Here is a 22,470-nt window from a genome sequence, read left to right as displayed (position 1 = left end):
TGTAAAGAAATACAAAACTTTCTTGTGTTTTCTTTAAGATTCCTATACATGTAAGGACCCAGTTTGATGGTTTAGGTTTCATAACAAGATACGGTTTGGCTTTTCTTGTGTTTTCTTGATGTTTGAGGTTTTAACAAGGACCCATTTCTTGTGTAAAACAAAAAAGTTTCTTGGACAAAACAGAAGTGATTGCAATGGAAACTATTCAAGTGTGCATGTGATAACATATATTTTAATTCCAACTCTTAATTTTGGATATATAGAATAATTTAGGGTTAGACATATGGCTCCGATAAATTGTAGATGAGTAAAGAGAATGATAATAGATGTGTCAAGGACAATATTTTTTTGGTAAGTAAGAAATAAATTAAGAAAAGAAAGTGCATCTCGAGGGGCATACCCAAGGATGTTAAAACAAAAACAAAAAATTTATGTATAACCCTAAAATTTTGTAGTTACATGCAAGTGAAATATGCCATTTGAATTCATCTACTATTTTTTGTAATAAAAGATGACAATTGACTCAAAATGTACTATATTAAAACATTATAAATATCTAAAATGCTCAATAACACATTTTAAACTATGATCTAATATGGTTTTGGGTGGAATTGCAACCCCCCATCCCGCACCTATAGAATACAAATAATTAAGGTGTCAAATGCATAAGTATATATCGAGGTGGAATTTGATGTTGCATATTTTTTTTACGTTGTTCCTTCTAGTAAAACCTAGTTAGATCGTACTCAAACTTAATTAAGGGTTTAGGGTTTCTTATTAACTCATATCTTACACAAAAATAAATAAACGAAATTATGATTAAGACCCAAAATGCACACTTGATCAACAAGTGGTAACCCTCAATAAATGCAAAAGGGTAAATGTATTCATTAGTCAAAAGACCTAAGAAATTTTGATTAACATAAAGAGATGTAAAATGTGAAATAAATTCATCAAAAAGTAAAAAAAGAAAAAAGAAAAAAAAGAAATAGAAAACTTATTAATTAGGTGTTTTCATGAACAGTAGGAGAGAGAAATGAATCACGGGTTTCCCTTGACTCATCCACCCAACAAGTAGTTCTCTCAATTTGTATTTTTTTGTGTACTTGACTCACCTCCAACCCCAACCCCAACCCCAACCCCAACCCCACCTATATATAATTATTCATTCTTAATTTTATATATATATATATATGAAAATTCTCAAGTGAGGGATCCCTCACTTTATTTAAAATAAGGGATCCATCTAACACCATTCATTATGTGTAAGTGTGGTCCCCACACTTGATGGAGCCCACGCATGAATGGTGTATGAATGGTGTTAGATGGATCCCGCACTTTAAATAAAGTGTGGGATCCCGCACTTGAGAATCCCTCTATATATATATATAACAATAAATATTTATTTATTAATACTTTGTGGAAGCCAAGTCAATTTGCTCCCCTTGAAGCCCCACACCACCTCCCTACCAATTACTTTTGTCCAACTAGATTCAACTCTTTAAATTTTTGTTACTTAATTACTTTCTCTTTTTTAATACCATTTTCTTTGGTTTTTATTTCCATAGTGAGATGTACATGCTCATTTTAGTGTTAGTTTTTAATATTCAGGGGTTTCCTCATTTTATTATCCAAAACTAATAGCCATGCAAACTAAGGGTGAAAACGGTCGGTTTTTTGACATAAATTTAATCGACCAGCCAGTTAGTTATTGTCGGTTTCAGTCAATTTTTTTATATAAATTTAATCGATCAATCGATCGGTTAACCATTCAGTTCAATTTTATTGATAAATTTTTACCGCCCTAATGCAAGGGGCGCATACAATTTGATATTAAACAAAAAGTTTCACTATTATATAATATATATTTTATTAAAGGTCAACCAAAAAGTCCTATATCAATTTCTTTTACTTGATTCATTGACATATTCTAGTAATTTCATTCCAATATAATCAAAGTCTGCCCCCTATATATATATATATAGGTAGCATTATCTTTGAAAATTTTATTCATATATTGGAAAATGAAATGCTGGCATTGGATCCAAATCCAGCCAACATAAGATATATATTTAACATGCAAGAATATCTAAAACAATATGTATGAGTTCTCGAAAAAAATGGTTTACAAGTGCAAAAAAATTCTTGAAAGTTTGGAGAAAGTTAACTAAGTTGTTAATTAGGTGACCAATTTAATGCCGAATGAATATTAAATGAAAATGAAAAAGAAAAAGAAAAAGAAAAGTGCATCATCTTGTGTACTGTCTTGGTGACCAGAAGCCTAAAGCTAGCCCCATTTGGAAAGAGAATAATGAGCGAAGATATATAAACATTGCATATATACTTGTATTTATAGTTTGGACAAGATTTAGAATATTTTATATAATGAAGTAATTGTATGAGTCTGGTTCTTCTTAAATTGTTCTCTTTAAATACATCAATAATTCACATGATGCTTAATGGAAAATTAATGTGTGTGTGTGTATATATATATATATATATAAATGTGAAAATTAATAAATATTTTATAGGAAAGAAGAAAAGATATTGAAGAAGAAGCTCCGGTAGCAGCCAGTCGTATAATAATTGAGAAGTCATTCTCAGTTCTTACTCTCTTCCAACTTGTAGGGCCTGAAAGCTATGTAGATCTTTGTATTAACTCTTTCTCTCTTGTTTTCCCTTCTCAAGAGAGAGAAAAGAGTTTCACAACATTTTAGTCATTCTCTTTCTCTTCCACCTCCTCCAGTCCCACACATGTGTCTATATATGTATATATAGAGAAAAGGAGAGAAAAGAAAGCGTCCAAGAGAAATATTTTTCATTTCATGACCCTCTCCATTAATTTATTTTCTACCATTTCCCTCTTGATCTTTTTTATTGGTATTTGAGTTAGTTAACGATGAATAACGACAACAACAATAATATTATGAGTGATGAAGCAGATGATCATCACGAGCATGACATGGTGATGCCGGGCTTTCGATTCCACCCTACTGAGGAAGAACTTGTAGAGTTCTATCTTCGCCGTAAGGTCGAGGGCAAGCGTTTCAATGTTGAACTCATTACTTTCGTGGATCTTTATCGCTACGATCCATGGGAGCTTCCAGGTGTGTGTGTGTATATATATATATATATATATATGTCTATATATTTCTTGTATTCTTCTTCACTTTCACTTCACATATTTCTTGACTAATTCTCTCTATTATATGTATGTGATTGTTAATTAGCGTTGGCTGCTATTGGGGAGAAAGAATGGTTCTTCTATGTCCCGAGAGATCGCAAGTATCGGAACGGGGATCGTCCGAACCGTGTGACCACTTCCGGCTACTGGAAGGCGACTGGAGCTGACCGGATGATTCGAGGTGAGAATACGAGGTCTATTGGGTTGAAGAAAACCCTAGTTTTCTACTCCGGGAAGGCCCCGAAAGGGATTCGAACTAGTTGGATTATGAACGAGTATCGTCTCCCACATCATGACACCGAAAAGTACCAAAAGGTAATTAAGGTTAATTACTTCTTAATTTAGGGTTCTAAAATTTCCTAATTACCAAAAGGTAATTGAGGTTAATTGCTTCTTGGTTCTTCCCCAATTCGCAAAACCCTAGCTAAATCATTACAAATTTACAATTTCTTGTCTCTCATGCATACAATTGAGGTTGGATGCAAAGTTTTTCAATTGTTCATGGATTCACTTTCATATACATAAAAGGTAAGGTATAGCATATATGCCTACTGCCTTGGAAAGAGAAGATGAGATAAAATGGACAGGATATCCCTGACACCACCTGACTTTGCAGTACTCTTGTTTATTGTTTTATTACGTTTCTTTTCAAATTCTTTACACTCAAAATTTAATGACACTCACTCATGAACTTCTCATGATATTCATAAATACAACTCCCTTCTTGATTTCTCCAAAATATTGTTTCATTTCTTCCTTCATCTTGTTTTAGGCTGAAATATCGCTATGTCGAGTCTACAAGAGAGCAGGAGTAGAAGACCATCCATCTCTTCCTCGTTCGCTCCCTTCAGGGCCTCCTTCCTCATCCTCATCGAGAGGATCTTCGGAGAAAAAGAATCCTCGGCAGGAGTCATTGACAACCCATCTTGGCATTGAGAGAATAAACACTTTTGGAGCACAATTGGAGTTGGAAAAGATGACTACTACTGAAACTACTACAGATAATTGTAGTAGTAGCTCAGATGTCACTACAGTTCTTGGCCTCTCCAAACACAACTCGTACCGTCCAATTCCGGCGCCCCAAATTAGTACTTCACTTGGATTGCCAGTAGTGTCAATGGAAGAAGAAGGAATGATAATACTAAACCAATCTAAGAAGCAGCAGGCTTTGCTTCCTAGTTGTCCTTCTATGACGACGAATCTCTTAACCGGCATAGCATCGAACAATGTAGTAGTAGATGATCTTCACAGACTAGTGAACTACCAATATCAACAACGCTCCTATAATCATCATCATCAATTGATGTCTACTTCTACTAATTTGCTTCCACAGCAGCCTCCAGTGTCCCTCAACATGACGACGCTACCTCCAGCAAATTCACTTTCTAGTACCACCTTTTCGGACCGGCTTTGGGAGTGGAATCCAGTTCCTGAACCAAATAGAGATTTCAACAATGATCCCTTCAAGTAATCTCTTCAATTAATTAACTTATATATCTATATATAGAGAAAGACTTAGAGACATAGTTTGATGTTGCTACTGATCATGATATATATTGTCTAGTGATGCATTTAATATGACTTAATATTAAGTTTGATGACAGATTACAAGTATTCAATTTCTTGGAATGAATTTTCTTTTTTAACTCTAGTAAAAGTTTTTGTTCCTTTTTTTTATCTTCCATTATTCCTTAAAGCAGGGAGCTCCTTTTCTTTTCCTATCATAGGGTCTCTGTGATCATACTGCGTTTTCTATATTTCATATTTATCAATTTATTTATTTATATTGAATATTATTAATATTATTATTTCCATGAGAGAAAATTCGAACTAGACTACTACTTGGTGAAGAGTTCTTTGTTTTCTGATCATGTTGTGTGACTTGTACTGTATAGCGTATGATGTCGCATATGATTAATTGGAATTCCAGAAAATAGAGTGAAGGATGTACAACTAAGATAGCCTAGCTAGCTAGATTATTTCTCTGAACTTAGGGTGTAAAAAATGTCGTATGAGGTCCAGATTGGGGTTTGATTCTAAACTGACGCCACTATTTCCAAATGATTTGCGCTGGGCCTCGACCCAACTAACTTGTCGGGAGGGTTTGCATATGACTAGTCATGTCCGAGTTCGGATTTAGTGGGCTATCCAAAGGACATGCCCGCCGAGTGAAAGATGTACACCTAGGACGGAGAATTCCAGATAATGGACAGAAGAAAGAATCCAAACTGAGTGACTTTGTCTTTATATTTGGAATTTCAGGATTCATAATGAAAATGTATCTTTCTCTATGTCACATGTAAAGTTAAGAACATATGGCCTGGAGTGGATACATAATCTGGTCTCTCTCTCTCTCTCTCTCTCTCTCTCTCTCTCTCTCTATATATATATATATATATATATATATATAGCTCTAAGTAGCTTGGTAGGTTGTGACAATTATTGCTGCAAAGGCACCGGCATGTGCACAATTGTGTATATATAGGATCTAATAGCCAGAGATGTTAGTTAATTAATAGGGTCCCTTATTCCTCAGCAGCTCCATGTGTACATGTAGTAGTTAATATCCTTCCTAAGCATTTGGGGGCTATGTATCTTCATTTCTACTCAAAATTTGAGACAGGTTTGGTACTGAAAGAGAGTAAAAGAGTCAACAGCAATGAAAACTGTAAATTGCTTTCAGTCAAGATATGCATTGTGGATCAATTGTGTTAGAGACCGATTCATTGAATGTTGCACGATTAGTAGTTTATACTAAACTGTGCGAATATAGTTGATGAGTGTCGTGAATTACTGAGCAATACCCTTTGACCCAATTTACCCTGTCGTCAGGTGAGAAATGAGAAATTTTTGTACATGCGAGTCCGATGACCATAATTTAAGCCCTGATTGGATGTCCACAATACAAAATTATACGATGTCATTATTGGTTATCGAAAAAGGTGTCGTGAATTACAACAAAAGTTTGACAAGATATATGAGGATCTTGCGAAGCATTTTCGCTGAATCGTTAAAATAACCAACTCATAATTGGCAAATTCATAAGTCAGTTACTAAAGTGTGATCGTTTGTTACTATAAAATTTTAAATTTCTTTCAGTCACTCATATCGTGATTAATTATAGAATCCGTATGGTGATTAATTATATAGAAATGTGCAATGTTGCAGGGAATTTGAAATATATCGGATTTATGCATGTTTTAGGTGTAACATGACAAATATATATAGAATATCAACCACTTTCACTTATTTGTTCTTCAATGGATCGAATCCTCTAAATCTAGCAACTGTTTTTAGTCCTGTCGTTAATCCTTCGAGAAAAATACTTTTATTAAAATTTTCTTATATAATTTTTGGAGTTATATTGTTAATTAATTTTTCTGGATGACGGCACTTTACATTTTGTGAAAATTATAAGGAACACCTTCCCTTTTATTTCTCTTAGAGAACATAAATTGGTTTTCCTTTGCCTCAAAACTATTTCTAAACACAATTCTCAAAACCATTTTCAGAACCTATTTTGGAAAACAAAATCAAACTTTTTTTGTATGCTTGTTTTTCATGCGTTTTCTATTTTTATTTTCTGAAAAATCGAATACAATCTGGAAAACATGTTTGGTTGCATTTTTAGAAAATACGAAAAATAGAAAATCAATTGAAAATGAAGAAAACATTTTATTACCGATATTTTCGAACCATTAAATGTTAACAAGTGCCTTTAAGATATACAACATTGCTACAATCCCAGCAACATCCATTCCAAAAGTATCCCAGTAGTGTGTGGCATTCATTGGGTGTGATGACACCATAACAATGTCATCACACCCAATAAATGAGTGTCACACACTCTTAGAATACTTTTGAGATTGATGTTGTTGGGATGTTTATCGTTTTCCTAACATAGATCCCAGGATTGTGAAGGAAAAAAAGAAAAAGAAAAGAGACCATGCCTATGTTGTCTAGACAAAACTTTATCATTCAAAAATACTTAACCAATTAAGTGCTGTGTTATGTATTCAATGCTTTGGCTTTTTATTTACACACTTTGTGATTAGCTTTTGACAATGCAAGAGCGAATAATTTAGGGTTGATTTTATGGCCACCAACCTTCAATTGTAGCATAGCAATTAGCATGCATCTTTATATTATATTTGCAGCAGCCTTCCTCCATTACCACTTTTTGTCGCCTTAACTCAATTATATGTAAACTAAGCATCAAATCTAGTTCGCATATCATCTATATTGGCTAGCTTGCACTTGTTTAGTTGTTTTCTCCCCCTAAATTAGTTACTGGTTTTGATTTTCTAATTTTGAGAACTTCTCTTCCAAATCATCTAAATAAACTTATCTTCAATTCAGATCTTTAGTCCGGATTCAAAACGAACATATTCAAACTCGAAAAAGGATCTTTCTGATTCTCGAAGAGTGGGGATGGCTCTAACAAATTCGAATTGGGATAAGACAATTACTCCACTAAATTGAATTGGACAATTCATTAAAATTCCAACTAATCCACCTTTTTTTTAAACTTAATTTGAAATAGCACAATATTAAAAGAAAATATTTTGAATTCACATATGTAGTTGAATACTTAATTATGAAAAAATGTTTTGGGTAAGAGCATCTCCAAGGGAGACATCAAAATCTCTAACTATCAATTTGATGTCTTAAATGACAAAAACAAGTCTCCAACGGGATAACCAAATGGGCTTCCCCAAATTTGAAGTTCCAATTTTTTGGATGTAAAAATCGTTAGAGGAGGAGAGAGAATATGGGGAAGCAAATGGTGGCGACACAAACAGTGGCCGACCTACTCTTATTCCACTGGGGGCATGGGCACCCAATGACATGCAAAAATTTTCACTAAGTGCACTATATGTTCTTGGTAATCTGATGCTTAGGCTCCCCATAAAAAAAATTAAGGCCCCCAATCCACTAAAGCCCACCTAGTCCATTAACTAATTTTGACCCAACCTCCTAACACCTAGGCCCTAACCCAACTCTATTGTGTGCCCTTTACCTTGTTAGTGTGTACAAGAAAGCATCTTTTGTGTCCTTTGGTGTATAAGCTTCTCCGGTTAGCATTAGTTTTGACTTTAACAATAGCAAGTGTTGAAAGATATTTTTTATGAATGAATATTGTCAAGATAGATTTGCGCTACCAAACGAGTGATCAATTTTTGAATCATTATCTTATATGTTACATGGAAAAAGAGTTACTTGAAACTATTACTAATGATGTTACAATATTGAATTTCCAAATATGAAAAACCCTTAGAAAACAATTGTGATAAATTACAATGTATTTTCTTATTTTTTGAACTATTAATATATTTTTATTTACGATCTATATTCGTAAATCCATTATATAAAGAACCCAAAAAAAAATCCGACAGCAGTGCCCCAAGCTCCCACACCAATTTTGTATCCCCAATGATCTCAATTCCTGGGTCCGCCACTGACGACAAAGTCCAATGGTCACGGAAACACTGCGACTTCGCCTCCTTCAATCAATTTGGTTTCTCTCTCTCACCAAATCCCATAGGAGAGTTGGCTCACCTTCAGCCTAGATCGTCTCAAGTTTCTGTACAACCTTTTTTGCTTTCTAGCTCTGCTTGACTCTATGAACTTGTCCTTCGTTGTTGATAGAGGGAGAATACAAAGCTAGGAGATGTTTGCTTGATTTCATCATAAAGAAGGATCTAGAAATGGACTTGTGTGCTCATCAAACACCGTGGCTACTGTTGTTTGATTTAATTGAAGATGGATCTAGAAATAACTTGTGGTTTTCAATTTAATATAGAAAAAAAATAAAGAATATTTTAACTTAAAATTGGATAAAATCGACACTTAATAAAGTTAATTTAGATAAAAATCAAGAATACACTTTAGATAAAATTTCAACACTTCATTTAGTTAAAACGACACATTTGAAAATAACATTAAAAGAGGATTAGAGCAACATTAATGTAACAATATTAACCTAGCGCATCAAAACAAGACACATATTTAAATGATTCTCTCTCATTCTACGCCATGTAAATTCCGCAAATGATCAACAGATCTAACTAGAGTTGGGAATGAGTCGTGTTGTCTCTTATATCACAATGGCTTTGTAGGAACTCCACAAACTTATTTGTATGCACATACGAAAATTTCACATTAGGAGTTGTATCATCAAAATCAATGTTCAGTGCTCCCCTTTCATCTTTAATAATCATATTATACATAATTATGCATACTTTCATAATATCTACTGATGTGTCTTCATCCCACTATCTTGGTGGCCCACACACAATAATGAAACATGCTTGGAGCACTCCAAATGCTCGCTGCACATATTTTCTAGCGGCTTCTTGTGCATGTGCAAAATATTTTTCCTTTGTGGATGTATATTTTAGCATCCAAGGTATTATCCGCTTTGGGGTACGATGCGGGTATTCTTACCCTCCCTTCACGGTTTTATCTAGAAAATATTTTTATTTTCTCGCATCTCTCAGAGCTAGAGCTCATAACCTCTTTAGTTATGGAAAGTCAGCACACATCTCACCACTCAGCCTGAGTGGTAAGAAAAGCCACATTGTACCCCAAAGCGGTCCACTCGACATCGTCGAATCACTAAGGCCGACTTTCGTCCTTGTTCGACGGGTGGGTCTTGCAGTCAATACCTTGGATGCTAAAATACACATCCACATAAAAGGCGCAGCTAGAACCCATAACCTATTTAGTTATGAAAAGCCCGCACACATCTTACCACTCAGCTTAGAGTGGTAAGATGTGTGCTGACTTTCCATAACTAAAGAGGTTATGGGTTCTAGCTCTGAGAGATGTGAGAAAATAAGAATATTTTTAAGATAAAACCGTGAGGGGAGGGTAAGAAAACCTGCATCGTACCCCTAAGCGGACAATAACTTGGATGCTAAAAAACGCATCCACAGCCTTCAACCCTATTGGAGTTGTAATTATCTTCACAAAATAGCTAGTAGTCCATAGAATAATTGTGACCATCGTAAAATTTATCAATGATGAACGACCGTTTGCTAGGGCAAAGGAAATGGGAGAGCATTCCAAGACTAATATCATTGAGTGAACCCAGCATTCCAAAAAAAGGCATGTCATATCCATAGGTCTTGAGAGATTGGTGGAAAATGTCATGTGTGAATGGCTCCCAAAGACAAGTGTGTGTACAAAAATAGCACATTAGAAACTTAGCACTTGGTTTGCTATTTTATAAGTGGGAGTATTGGACTTCTCATTTGGGCCTAAGGGCACCCAATGTTTTGTGGTGTAGAGACTCTACACACTCGGGCTCAAGCACGGGTCTAGGTGTGGGTTTGAGATAACAAAAAATATTGTTATTTTTTTGGTCAGAGCTTTACTAGAGTCCTAATTAATTCAATTACAATTGATTGGGTTGGGTGGTGATTAAACACTAATAACTAAGAGATGGAATTCAATTTCGTATCGACTTTGGGATTTCCTCTACTATAAATATCCTATGGTTGACGACTACCAAATTACATCGAAAATACTCTTTCTCAAATTTCATTTTTCATCTACTTTTGTTCTTTAGTGCTGCCAAGTTCAAGACAGTTCAACATAGACTTGTTCCACGTAGTGCTGTTGAGTTCAGGTTAAGGTGGTATCTTGGGAGGTGAACCTCATCAATATGCTAAGCACCCCATAGTTAGAAGCTATCGCCTTAAGGAGATTCGGGGATACCCGTATCTCACATTTGTAAAATAGATACCAGGATATGTTTCTATTTCTTTGCTTTGATTTATAATCTTTATATAGTTTTATTATTGATCAATAAAATTGTTCCTTACTTTCTTGTCTTTATTTTCTACAACTTTTTATAACTATTATGACAAACAATCTTAAGGCGATAATAGCCTGTTTGTCGTGTGCTGCTATAGGAGATGGCTGCTAACGATATCCCTATGATCCAAAGTGATGATGCCTCTGTTGGTGGTGCTGCTAACACACAGACTATTGTTGTTGCTTTAGGCCAATTGGCCAAAACCGCCTCTGGCGATGTGGGTTCAAGCCATATGGCTACTGGACTCGATACTGGTCAACAGACTGTTCTAGGCCATACGATCTTGGGTTCTGGAGTTGGATCTCTGATCCAACAAACTGTTGTGATGTCACACCTAATGACTCCAATCGAAAAATCAGAGGAGTTGACTGGAGTTGGATTCAAACAGTGGCAATAGAAGATGTTCTTCTACCTGACCATGATTAATATGGTGAAGTACCTATCGGAGACGTGTCCGATCCTAGGGTCAGGAGAGACTGACATCACTACTCTATGTGTGTTAAAAGCATGGAAACATGGAGACTTCCTATGCAAGAACTGTATCCTTAACGATTTGGTGAATTCATTATATAGTGTTTATTGTAATGCTGATACTTCCAAACAACTGTGGGATAAGTTGGGAAAAAATACAAAACTGAGGATGTAGGCTCTAAAAAGTTTGTAGTAGCCAGATTTTTGGATTACTAGATGATTGATTCTAAATTTGTTATGACTCATATACAAGAATTGCATGTTATAATACATGGCGTCTTTGCATAAAGAATGCCACTTAGTGAATCATTTCAAGTGGCGGCTGTGATTGAGAAGCTGCCTCAAGGTTGGTCAGACTTTAAGAATTCTCTGAAGCACAAAAGGAAGAAAATTACTCTTGAAGACTTAATTTACCGTCTTCGTATTGAAGAAGACAATAGGAAGAAGTCTAATCCTACTAAAGGAACAGAAAGTCAACATGGTTGAATCAAGAAAGAAACCTTTTCAAGGCAAAGGAAACCAGAAGGAGCAGTCCCAGAGGTTTCCGGGGAATTACTATGTTTGCAGAAAGCTTGGCCATAGAGCTAAGGATTGCAAGAAATGCCCCAAAACTTGCAAAGCAAAGAAGTGGCCAAACAAGCCAACCTGACTGAGCACGATGATAAAGAGATGCTGAGTGCAATGATCTCAAAATTGTCCTTGCTTACAAACATTAAGGATTGGTGGATAGACACTAGAGCTACAAACTATATTTGTGTTCACAAGAATCTGTTTGCATCTTATGAAAAAGCTGGCATAGAAGAGAAGATGTACATGGCAAACTCTGCTTTGGCAGCTGTCCATGGTAGAGGAAAGGTGATTATGAAATTCACCTCTAGCAAAGAGCTCACCCTGATGAAAGTGATGCATGTCGTAGATATTCGTAAGAATCTATTTTCAGGCCCCTTACTTAGCAAAAAGGGATTCAATATGGTGTTTGAGTCCAACAAGTTTGTACTTTCTAAAGGGGGTATGCACGTGGGAAAAGGGTACTTAAGTGATGGTCTTTTTAAGGTGAATATTGTTTTTATTGATAATAAATTTAAGTTTCTATACCCAAAAACTATTATGAATAAAGAGAAGTCTTCTGTTTACTTTGTTGTTTCTCCTTTTCAATGGCATGGTAGATTAGGACATGTAAACTATGGAACAATGAAACGAATTGCAAACTTAGGATTAATTTCTAAATTTAATTTGGATGTTAATTAAAGTTTGTGACTTGTGTTGAGGCTAAGTTCGCAAAAAAACCATTCAACTCAATTGATGGACAATTTGAACGCCTATAATTAATCCATAGTGATATTTGTGATTTAAAATTCGTGGAAAATAGAGGTGGAAAAAAGTATTTCATTATCTTCATAGATGATTGTACACATTTTTGCTATATTTACTTGTTAAGTAGCAAATACGAAGCTATAAGCAGTTTTATCAAGTATAAAAACAAGGTTGAAAACCAACTTGGTAAAAAGATCAAGATACTTAGATATGATAGAGGAAGCAAATACACATCTTTTAGCTTTGATAAGTTGTGTTCTAGCTTGAGAATAATTCACCAAACAACTGCACCTTACACTCCTCAGCAAAATGAAATTGCTAAAAAGAAAAAACAGAATTGTTAAGGAGGTAGTTAACCCCAAGCTTATAAGTTCTGGTTTACCTCAAAACTTGTGGGGGGAAGCAGTCCTAACTGCTAACTATATTCTTAATCGACTACCCCACAAGAAAACTGGTAAAATACCATATGAGTTATGGTATGGAAGGAATTCCTCCTATAAATACTTGAAAGTGTGGGGGTGTCTTGCTAAGGTTGCAATTCCACCTCCAAAATAGATCAAGCTTGGTCCAAAGATCGTTATTGTATTTTTATTAGATATGCTCAAAATAGTAGCTTGTTCATTTTTGGTGCACAAATAAAAAATTATTGATATCCAAACAAATACTATCATGGAATCAAGAGATGAAGAATTTTTTGAGGATTTATATCCTAGTAAACGAAGTCAAGAAGAACTTCCCTAAAAGAGACCTAAGGAATCTATTCCTATAGATGAACCAGGTGAAACTGAAGAGTTTAAACCTAGAAAGAGTAAGAGATCAAAAGTTGCTAAGTCATTTGGTCTTGATTTTCTAACCTATATGTTAGAAGGCGAACGTCAAACTTTTAAATAGGCCATGTCTACTCCATATGCTTCCTTTTGGAAAGAAGCTGTAGACAGTGAAATTGAATCAATCCTAAGTAACCATACTTGAGAATTGGTCAATCTTTACTAGACATAAGCCAATTGGATGTAAATGTGTCTTTAGAAAGAAGTTAAAGACCAATGGTGTCATAGATAAGTACAGAGCGAGATTGGTTGTAAAAGGGTTTAGACAAAGAGAAGGTCTAGACTACTTTGATACTTACTCTCCAGTAACATGAATTACATCCATAAAAATGCTAACTGCTATAGCTTCGCTATACAACTTACAAGTCCATCAAATGCATGGAAAGACGTCATTCTTGAATGGTGATCTCAACAAGGAGATCTACATGTGTAATACCCCGTACTTTTTGAATTAATATAGGATCAACACGTGTTGAGTACGTATCCATTTAAGTCAGGTAGATAAGTTTGAATGGTCAAATTTGAGGTTAAAAAATCATTAGGAATTAATATTGAGTGAGTCGGGGGTATACGAGTGGTTTTAAATTAAGCTTTATTGATAACAGGTATAACTGTCTGCACAGTATGTGAAGCTGTTCGGACAGCCATAGAGAAATTAGAGTCATAGAGCTATAGGTGGGAACCCGTTCGGATGGCCATCCAGCTGTCCAAACACCTCTTGAAAATCTACATGGGTGAAATAGTTTAAAACACCCAATTTCTTGTACTCTCTCTCTTGTCTCGACCCAAACACTCCCAAACCCCATTTTTCTCTCAAAATCCCTCATCTCCATTAACCAAGATCATCTATCAAGGTAAGATCCTCCTAACTTGAGTTATTCCTAGGTAGATTAAAGATCCCTTCTCTCTAGACTTCACGATTCTCAACCTCACTTTGTATAAATTTCCAGGTTAGAACTCAAATTCAAATCCATGCATTCTTGCATCATTGGAGGCCTAAAGGAAGCTTAGTTTCATTCCTTTTAATTGTTTCTACAGTCTTGGTAAGTCTCTAAAACCTAAAAGCTTGTATTTGGAGATTTAGGTGATTTGGGTTTCTAGGGTTCGTGGGCATTTTGGGATTTCTAGTTTGAATAATTTATACTAGGTTGTTATCGATAAATTTTATTGTTTATGGGTGATTGACTCAATGGATAATACTTGAAATTTGAGTAAAAGATGAGGAGAGGTAGGGGATTTCTTACCTTTGGGCTCTTAACCTTCAATATTGTTATTGTCGCTTATTCTTGAGGTGGTAAATCTTTGTGGAGACCACTTATTGCATGGCCATGGATATTGCTTGAATAAATTGTCATTAATCATTATTGAACTTTGATGTTTAAATGGCCATGGTGTGTTCTTGGACTCTTTTGAAATTTAGTCCTTGGTGTTTTCTCTTGGAATTGGATATCTCTTCCTTGAGTGTATTCGTAAATTCTTCTATGGGAGGAAAGAGGGTTCATGCATTCATCATTTTGAAAGGGCATGGGATTGCTAATTCTTGCATAGAATGAAGTCATGGATTTAAGCATATTTATATGTATATATATAATATTTGATGTCTTCAAACTTTCATGTTGGGACAAATGAGAGGTTGATGTGGGAATGTTTTAAACTTTGGAAAAATCTAGATTGCATCCTAACTTTGATGAGGTTTTGCATTGGAACCGTTGTAGATAAATGCTTAACATAATCAACAAATTGTGCCTAACTGAGATAAGCTCTGGGGAATAGGTCATTGTTTGACAAAATTGCTAACTCGCGACTAATTGAGCTGAGCTCTGGGGAATAGGCCAACGGTTCAAGATTCTTTAGTCGAAGTAGGTGATTGGAAGTGTATATTCCAATACCTAAGTTAAGGCTCCGGATGACCTGCTAGGTGTACTTACAAGTTAGTCAAGCAATCACTGGTGATCGTGTCTGGTGAAAGACCGGTAGAGGATCATGGTAGGACTGAAGAACAGTAATCAATGTAGAGTTGGGAACACTCGGTAATTGGTTAAATGCATTTATTTTGTTGGAAGTAAATTATTTTGGTTTGAACTTACTTGGGTAATATAGATATGTGTGTATATATACACACACACACACTCTTATACTTATAGGTATGGTTATACCATGTTTAGATATGGGCATCATTTTAGGAATTGGCACTTTCGGTTTATCATTGTAATTCTCTTGTTTTACTTTAGTTTTCTTGTTTCAACATAGGTCATTGCTTTCTTTAACCTATTGGGCATTTGGCTTACTCCTTTCTCTTTTTCTTTCTTTGTTTATCTTGTTCCCAGGTGAGCAGGAGGACGAGCAGCCGCCGGACGTGTGACGCGGGCGTAGTCCACATTATCCCTCTTTATGTTATATTGCTTTATGTGTGTATTAATGTCATGTTTGACTATGTGGTGTATTAGGAGGTTGACTCTTTGCCCTTTTAAATTTTAATTGCATTTGGTACAGTAGATTTGGCATGTCTCTAGACTTTGTGGATGTCAATTGGGTGTTTAACACCGGTTGGAATGTTTTAGTTTCGTTGGATGCCGGAGGCATGTTATGTATGACTTATGTTTACTTTATGAAAATATATTCTTCATTGTGCCTTTGAGGAAAATTTTCTGAACCACTTGGAAATCATTGTGTTAGGAAGTTCTGTGATAGGTTGGCGCCATTGCTATGTAATGTTGTGCCACGTCCGCCGTTTGATCTCGCTTATTTTGTCTCTTTCTCACGTTCCTTTCCCTATGGAAATTGAGGCGTGACAATATGGAACAACCTAATGGTTTTAAAGTCAAAGGACAAGAGAATAAAGTTTGTAGACTTATCAAGTCATTATATGGACTTAAACAAACTCCTAAACAATGGCATGAGAAATTCGACCAAGTGATGATTCGAAATGACTTTCAAATTAATGAGTGTGCCAAATGCGTGTACTCAAAAAAAATAATTCAAGTGGTCAGTGCATGCAATCAATGCTTCCAAGCATCCCAGGAAATCCATGTTGCTCACTTATTTCTTGTAATCGAATCATATCGTCCTGATTTGGAGGCCTCAGGTACTGCTCCCCAAAGACAGCAACAACAACTTTCACAAATATACGAAAACTTTCAATTGCAGTGCTTTCTCCTATACGTATATGGTCATCCAGTAAATCTACTGTTACCCATACACAAGTATCCTAAAATCAGCAATAACCTTTGAAAAGGAGATAGTGGATTGGACCTCTAAATTGAGGTTCCAATGTCATAAGGGCGTTTTAGTATCTAGCAAATTCGTTTGTGTGTGTTTTAATATAATTTTACTTTTACAGGCATTTCCCATTAGTTTTGGAACAAAGTGGCTATTTTTGGAGCACTTATTACAACTATCAAGTGACTAAAAGATACTCCCGTCCGAACATCATCAAAGCCTATCCTGACAGATGAAGTGATAGGTGTGATAATACCTATTGTTTTTTGTAGGAATTTCCCCCTCTTAAGCTTCCTTTAAATAAATAATGAGTGTATTTATGTGTTGATTTGTATTTTGATAGGTTGATTGCGGTTTGGATGAAAAGTGATGAAAAAAGGGCTGAATTGAAGAAAATGTCCACCGACCTTCGTGTGTTCAAATACTTATAACTTTTTGTCATCTTATCGGAATCGAGAGAAATAAAAGGCATTGGAAACTAGACATCTCAAGATTTCCGTAGACGCTAAAATCGTGTAAATCGGACGTCGTATGGAGATTTTGGAATCATTCCACGCCTGGGCGCAATATTTGTGCACGCCCAGAATCACTCCTGCACGCCCAGTCCAGAGAGATGGACTTGAAATTGAAGTGGTGCACGCCTAGGATCGCGCCTAGGCGTGAATTCAACACGCCTGGCACAAAAGGCAGATTTTGGGTGTGTTTTAAATCGCGATTTCCCCGAGCGGAAGGAACTTTTTGACTTCGAACTGATTTTCTGGAGAGCGAAACCAGAGGGGGAAGGCGACTCTTGGAGCTAGGAGGAGAGATTCTTCAGCTCAACTTGGATTTACTCAACTAATTGGGTATATTCATGATTTTCTCATCTCTCTTCTTGTGTTTTTCTCTCATTATGTGTAACTAAACCTCTTTGCCAAGGCTAGGTTGAAGCCTTGGGTTTGATGACTTTGTTTATGACTTGATTTACATATATATGAGTTGATTTGGGTATAAATCTTGTGTTTCTATGTTTGATTGCAATTTCTTCATGCTTGTGGTGTTTGGCCAACACTTTAGGTTTTTGGATGAAATTGTTTGGAGAATTTGCTTGGACAATAATATGTCAAGTAGATTATGCTTCTTGAAACACTTGATTATGAATGTGTCTCCCTTTAATTAGGTGACAATTGAATTCCTATGCATGTTTAGACCAATAAGATGGCTAGAATGTATTTAGGAATATCCGACCTAGACCAATAAGATGGCTAGTAATCGATTTTAGGGAGATTTGGCTTAAGTGCGCTAAAACCGACTTAGGTACGGATTCGTTATGCCCGAATTAGCAAGTATGTGTGTGAATTTGTGTCATTGCAAGTCATTTCTCAAGGGGGATTCCAAAGCCTTGGTGTTGATCTCATATTCGTTAACTAATCTCATTTGCATTAGTTGCATCCTTATTCTAAGAAAATACCAAAAACACTTTGCTATTTGCTTGTTTTAGTTTAATTACCAAACCAAACAATCTTGAGTTGAACTTTACTTTTGATTGCATTGTCCATACATACATACAAATATACATTTGGATTAGACATAACACCGTCCCTGTGGATTCGACCCTTGCTTATCATTGTGCTGTAGTCGCCGACTAGTACACTTGCTAGTAAGGTTAATTTAGACCCAACAAGTTTATGGCGCCGTTGCCGGGGACAGTTGCTTATATTTGATCCATTCTTGTTTATATACATAGATACTTACATACTTAGTTTAATTTTTACTTACTTGACAATTAGTGATCCTTATACTATTCTTTCTTGTTTGTAGTTCATGCAAGGAAGGCATTCTCAAGATACTGAAATTCTTCCTATTGATCTAGACTTGGAACGTACACGAAGGAACAAGAGAGATAAGGACCTTCTTGAGGAGAAATCTTCTACTCGGTCTATCTCTCCTACATCCAGCTCTAGTTCGTCTAGTGACAAAATTTTGGGAGAACATTCTGAACAAGCGAGCATGGCTGAAAATCGTGAAGAAGTTGGCAACAATGCAAATGCTCCTGTTACCATCATGGACTACTCTATGCCACAATTCTCTACTAGACAATCTTGCATCGTATTACCAACCATTCCGCCAAATCTATCTTATGAGCTTAAATGTCATGTGATTAACATGCTCCCATCATTCTCAGGAGCGGAAAATCAAGATGCTAGTGATCACATTGATAATTTTCTGGAGATTTGTGGCACTCAAAAAATTCAAGGCATATCTGAAGAGTTCATACGGTTGAAGCTATTTCCTTTTTCTCTTAAGGAAAGTGCTAAGATCTGGTTCAAGACTCTGCCACCAAATTCTATCACTTCTTGGGATCAACTTTCTGCTAAGTTTATTCAGAAGTTCTATACTTAGTCAAGGACACAGAGGCTTAGGGATCAGATTTTCCATTTCAGGCAGAACAAGGGAGAACCACTTTTTAAGGCTTGGGAGCGATATAAAACTTTATTGATTGGTTGCCCACATCATCAATTCTTGCCATGGCAGATTATATCATACTTTTACCAACATCTGGCTGATGAATGCCGCCATAGGTTAGATGCAGCTGCCGGAGGAAATATTATGGCTAAGGAACCGACTGAAGCCAATGAAATTATTGAGACTGTGGTAGCAAATTCCTCACAATGGGATAATCGTGATCTTGATGCCCCTAGACACATGGTTTATGAGGCTAGTGCTTCAAATTCAGAGATGGCGTCTGTGGCTAGGAAATTGGATGCGGTAGTAACTTTGCTGAGCAGAAATTTGGAGCCTTGTGGCATTTGTGGAGGCACCGATCATTCTACTCATGTATGTTCTAGAAGTGGGACATTTCCTGAAGCTGAAGTTAATGCAGTTCAACCTTTTCATAGGCAGCAGAATGATCCATTTTCTCACACATATAACCCAGGATGGAAGAATCACCCAAATTTCTCCTATGCTTCATCCCATAATTTCAATCAAGGGCCCAGACCTTGGCAGGCTCCACGACAAGGACCACCTTCTCAAGATGCAAAGAAGTCTGCTATGGAGGACCTTATCACCCAACTTGCTCAATCACAAGTCACAATGCAGCATTCCCAAGCAGAGATGAGCAATTCAATGACTCAGTTGCAACAAACTGTTTCCAGTAATACTCAGTCCATCGCAAAGCTTGAAATGCAAGTAGGACAACTTACTCATGCCTTGAGTGAAAGACAGCCAGGAAAGCTGTCGAGTCAACCTGAGGTAAATCCTAAGCAGTATGAGGATGCTAATGCTATTACTGTTTTGCGAAGTGGGAAAAATGTGGATAACAAGATTGAGTATAAAAAGCTTGAAGGTGAGAATCATGATGAGCCTATAATGGTGGAGCCAAGTGTAATCGGGATATTTTTGAAGTTTTGAAGAAAGTGGAGATTAATATTCCACTCATTGAGGCAATTAAGTCTATTCCCGCATATGCAAAATTTTTGAAGGAGTTGTGCACTAATAAAAGGAAGATAGGTGATCATGAAGAAGTATTTCTCTCCGAAGAAACGAGTGCTATTTTACAAAAGAAGCTCCCGCCCAAATTAAAAGATCCGGGTAGCTTTACCATTCCTTGTATTATTGGAGAGAAAGAAATTGAAAAGGCCTTGATGGATCTTGGTGCAAGTGTAAATATCATGCCTTATTCTGTTTACACTACTTTGAAGATAGGTGAGTTGAAACCAACTTCAGTCACTCTCCAACTAGCTGATCGCTCTTTAGTGCATCCTTTTGGGTTAGTTGAAGATGTTTTAGTAAAGGTGGGTGAGTTTGTTATTCCGGTGGATTTTCTGGTGCTTGATATGGAGGGTGAACCTAATCCGACAAGAGATGTACCACTCATTCTAGGCCGCGGTTTTATGGCTACCACAAAGACCATTATAGATGTGGAAAAGGGCATGCTCACAATGACAGTCTTTGACAAGACCATTGAGTTCAAAAATTTTAAGGCTATGAAGAGTCCGGATGTCATTAGAGAATGCCTTCATGTTGATATGGTAGGCCATGAGAGAGTGAATTTATTGACAAAAACGGCTTCAAGTGATGAGGTTGTTGAATATGTGGATGGTGATAGCAATGAAGGCAAAAAGACCCCATCATCGCCAATATCCAACGAGCTCGTGGCTACTTCCCTTGTTACTAGCAAGCTATCTCCAACTTTGAAAGGCGTGCGGACAAGAGCAAGGAAGTTGAAAAAGGCACGGTCCAAAACAATGTTGAGAGGTAAAGTGAGTGCTCCTTTTGAGACATTGAAATTGTCTATCCATGGTACTTTCACGATAGCGAATTCTAAGATAGAAAAAGGGTGGAAATTTGTGGCTCGCCAACTTGAATTCTGTGGGCCAAATGTTTCGGGGATTCTGAATGGAAAGTATCCTGTGCACCATCCTTCTTGATTTGTTTCCCAAGAATTGTTGTGAAGGTGTTGAGGCTTGTGGTGATTTCTCCAAATCAGGTTGTCTCTCTCCTTATCTAAAACAAGTGTTGTGTTTAAGCTTTCTCCCTCCCTTTATTTATTTGCATTGATGACCATGCATGTTCTTAAAGTTTGGGGTGAGAGTTTGCTTAAATTGTTAAGTGTTGATGCATACATGGTTGATTTTGTAGGTACAACTACGTCTGGCTGAAGACATTAAACTTAGCGCTATTTGGGAGGCAACCCAATGTAGTATATCCTTTTGTGTATTCTTCATCATTCCATTTTTATTGGCAAAATTTTGTGTGGATGTTAGTTTGCATGTGCTGGAATCTGGCTGCAGGAAAATTGAAATTTCTGGGCAATATGTTACAGCCAGACCACGCCTAGGCGTGCATATCCACGCCTAGGCGTACACCACGCCTAGGCGTGCATATCCACGCCTAGGCGTACACACGCCTAGGCGCAGCTTATCCACGCCTAGGCGTGTATATATATAAAAAAAAAAAATATTGATTATATACCACACAAACTGTACACTCACTCACATACCCACGCCAAGCTCTCTCTTTACCGCGTGCCTAGGCGCACCTCTCCAATCCTCGCCTAAGCGACAGTCTAAGCGCACCAGGTATGTCATAGTTTCTTCCACATCTGGTCTTTTGTGATCTTTGAGTTCTAAGCTTGCTCTATTCCAAGCAAGAATTGAAGTGAGAGAATTGCCAAGTTTGGCAATGGCATCTCCTAATTTTTGGAGTTTAGGGCTAAAGTAAGGGATATCTTGGTTGATTCTCTCATTCTGAGTCATGTAGGACGTATGGGCTGCCTGATCTGCCATTTTTGTATACAAATTGTGGGATTTGGAGCTTGAAGCTCGGGTTGCCATGGCAACCCGTGCGTGTTGGGGAAGAAGGGACCATGCCTAGGCGTGGTTCCCTCACGCCTAGGCGTGGTTCCCTCACACCTAGGCGTGACTTCACTTTTCATTATAACATCGTCTTCATCTTTCTGCGCAGTAATGCGTTTATGATTATCCCTGCTATTCTTAATTGTTGTACATTGCTTTTGCAGGCATTATGCCGCGCCAAATGATATTGGCAACCATGCGCAAGAAGCGCACTTCTCAGTCTACAACACCTCAGCCACCTCTTGCAGCAGAGGGGTCTGCTTCTGGAGCTGCCACTGATTACTTTGACATTGC

The 22,470-nt window shown here is 36.7% G+C and overlaps 1 protein-coding gene, 1 long non-coding RNA gene and 1 other non-coding gene across 3 annotated transcripts; 2 read left to right on the top strand and 1 right to left on the bottom strand.

Annotated features, from left to right (window-relative positions):
• Nucleotides 1-2,664: 2,664 nt before the first annotated feature.
• Nucleotides 2,665-4,846, top strand: LOC119984672 (NAC domain-containing protein 35-like). Its single transcript, XM_038828740.1, has 3 exons — nucleotides 2,665-3,107; nucleotides 3,231-3,499; nucleotides 3,957-4,846. The coding sequence occupies exons 1-3, from the start codon at nucleotides 2,900-2,902 to the stop codon at nucleotides 4,653-4,655; spliced, it is 1,176 nt and encodes a 391-aa protein (XP_038684668.1). The 5' UTR covers nucleotides 2,665-2,899; the 3' UTR covers nucleotides 4,656-4,846.
• Nucleotides 4,847-14,337: 9,491 nt separating this feature from the next.
• LOC119984673 lies at nucleotides 14,338-16,268 on the top strand. Its single transcript, XR_005464953.1, has 3 exons — nucleotides 14,338-14,472; nucleotides 14,569-14,661; nucleotides 15,946-16,268. It is a non-coding gene; the product is annotated as an uncharacterized LOC119984673 (long non-coding RNA).
• Nucleotides 16,269-19,231: 2,963 nt separating this feature from the next.
• LOC119984903 lies at nucleotides 19,232-19,338 on the bottom strand. Its single transcript, XR_005465001.1, has one exon. It is a non-coding gene; the product is annotated as a small nucleolar RNA R71 (small nucleolar RNA).
• Nucleotides 19,339-22,470: the final 3,132 nt, after the last annotated feature.

This window comes from Tripterygium wilfordii, chromosome 18, assembly GCF_013401445.1.
Source record: "Tripterygium wilfordii isolate XIE 37 chromosome 18, ASM1340144v1, whole genome shotgun sequence".
Lineage (NCBI taxonomy): Eukaryota > Viridiplantae > Streptophyta > Magnoliopsida > Celastrales > Celastraceae > Tripterygium > Tripterygium wilfordii.
Note: the sequence above shows the minus strand (reverse complement) of the source record. Positions and strands in the feature narration are given on the sequence as shown.

Excerpts from the sequence above, each read along its gene's own strand:
- LOC119984672 (XM_038828740.1), top strand. The coding sequence starts at position 2,900 with ATGAATAACGACAACAACAATAATATTATGAGTGATGAAGCAGATGAT. Across the intron at positions 3,108-3,230 it reads CGATCCATGGGAGCTTCCAG|CGTTGGCTGCTATTGGGGAG; the intron begins GTGTGTGTGTGT and ends ATTGTTAATTAG. Across the intron at positions 3,500-3,956 it reads ACACCGAAAAGTACCAAAAG|GCTGAAATATCGCTATGTCG; the intron begins GTAATTAAGGTT and ends ATCTTGTTTTAG.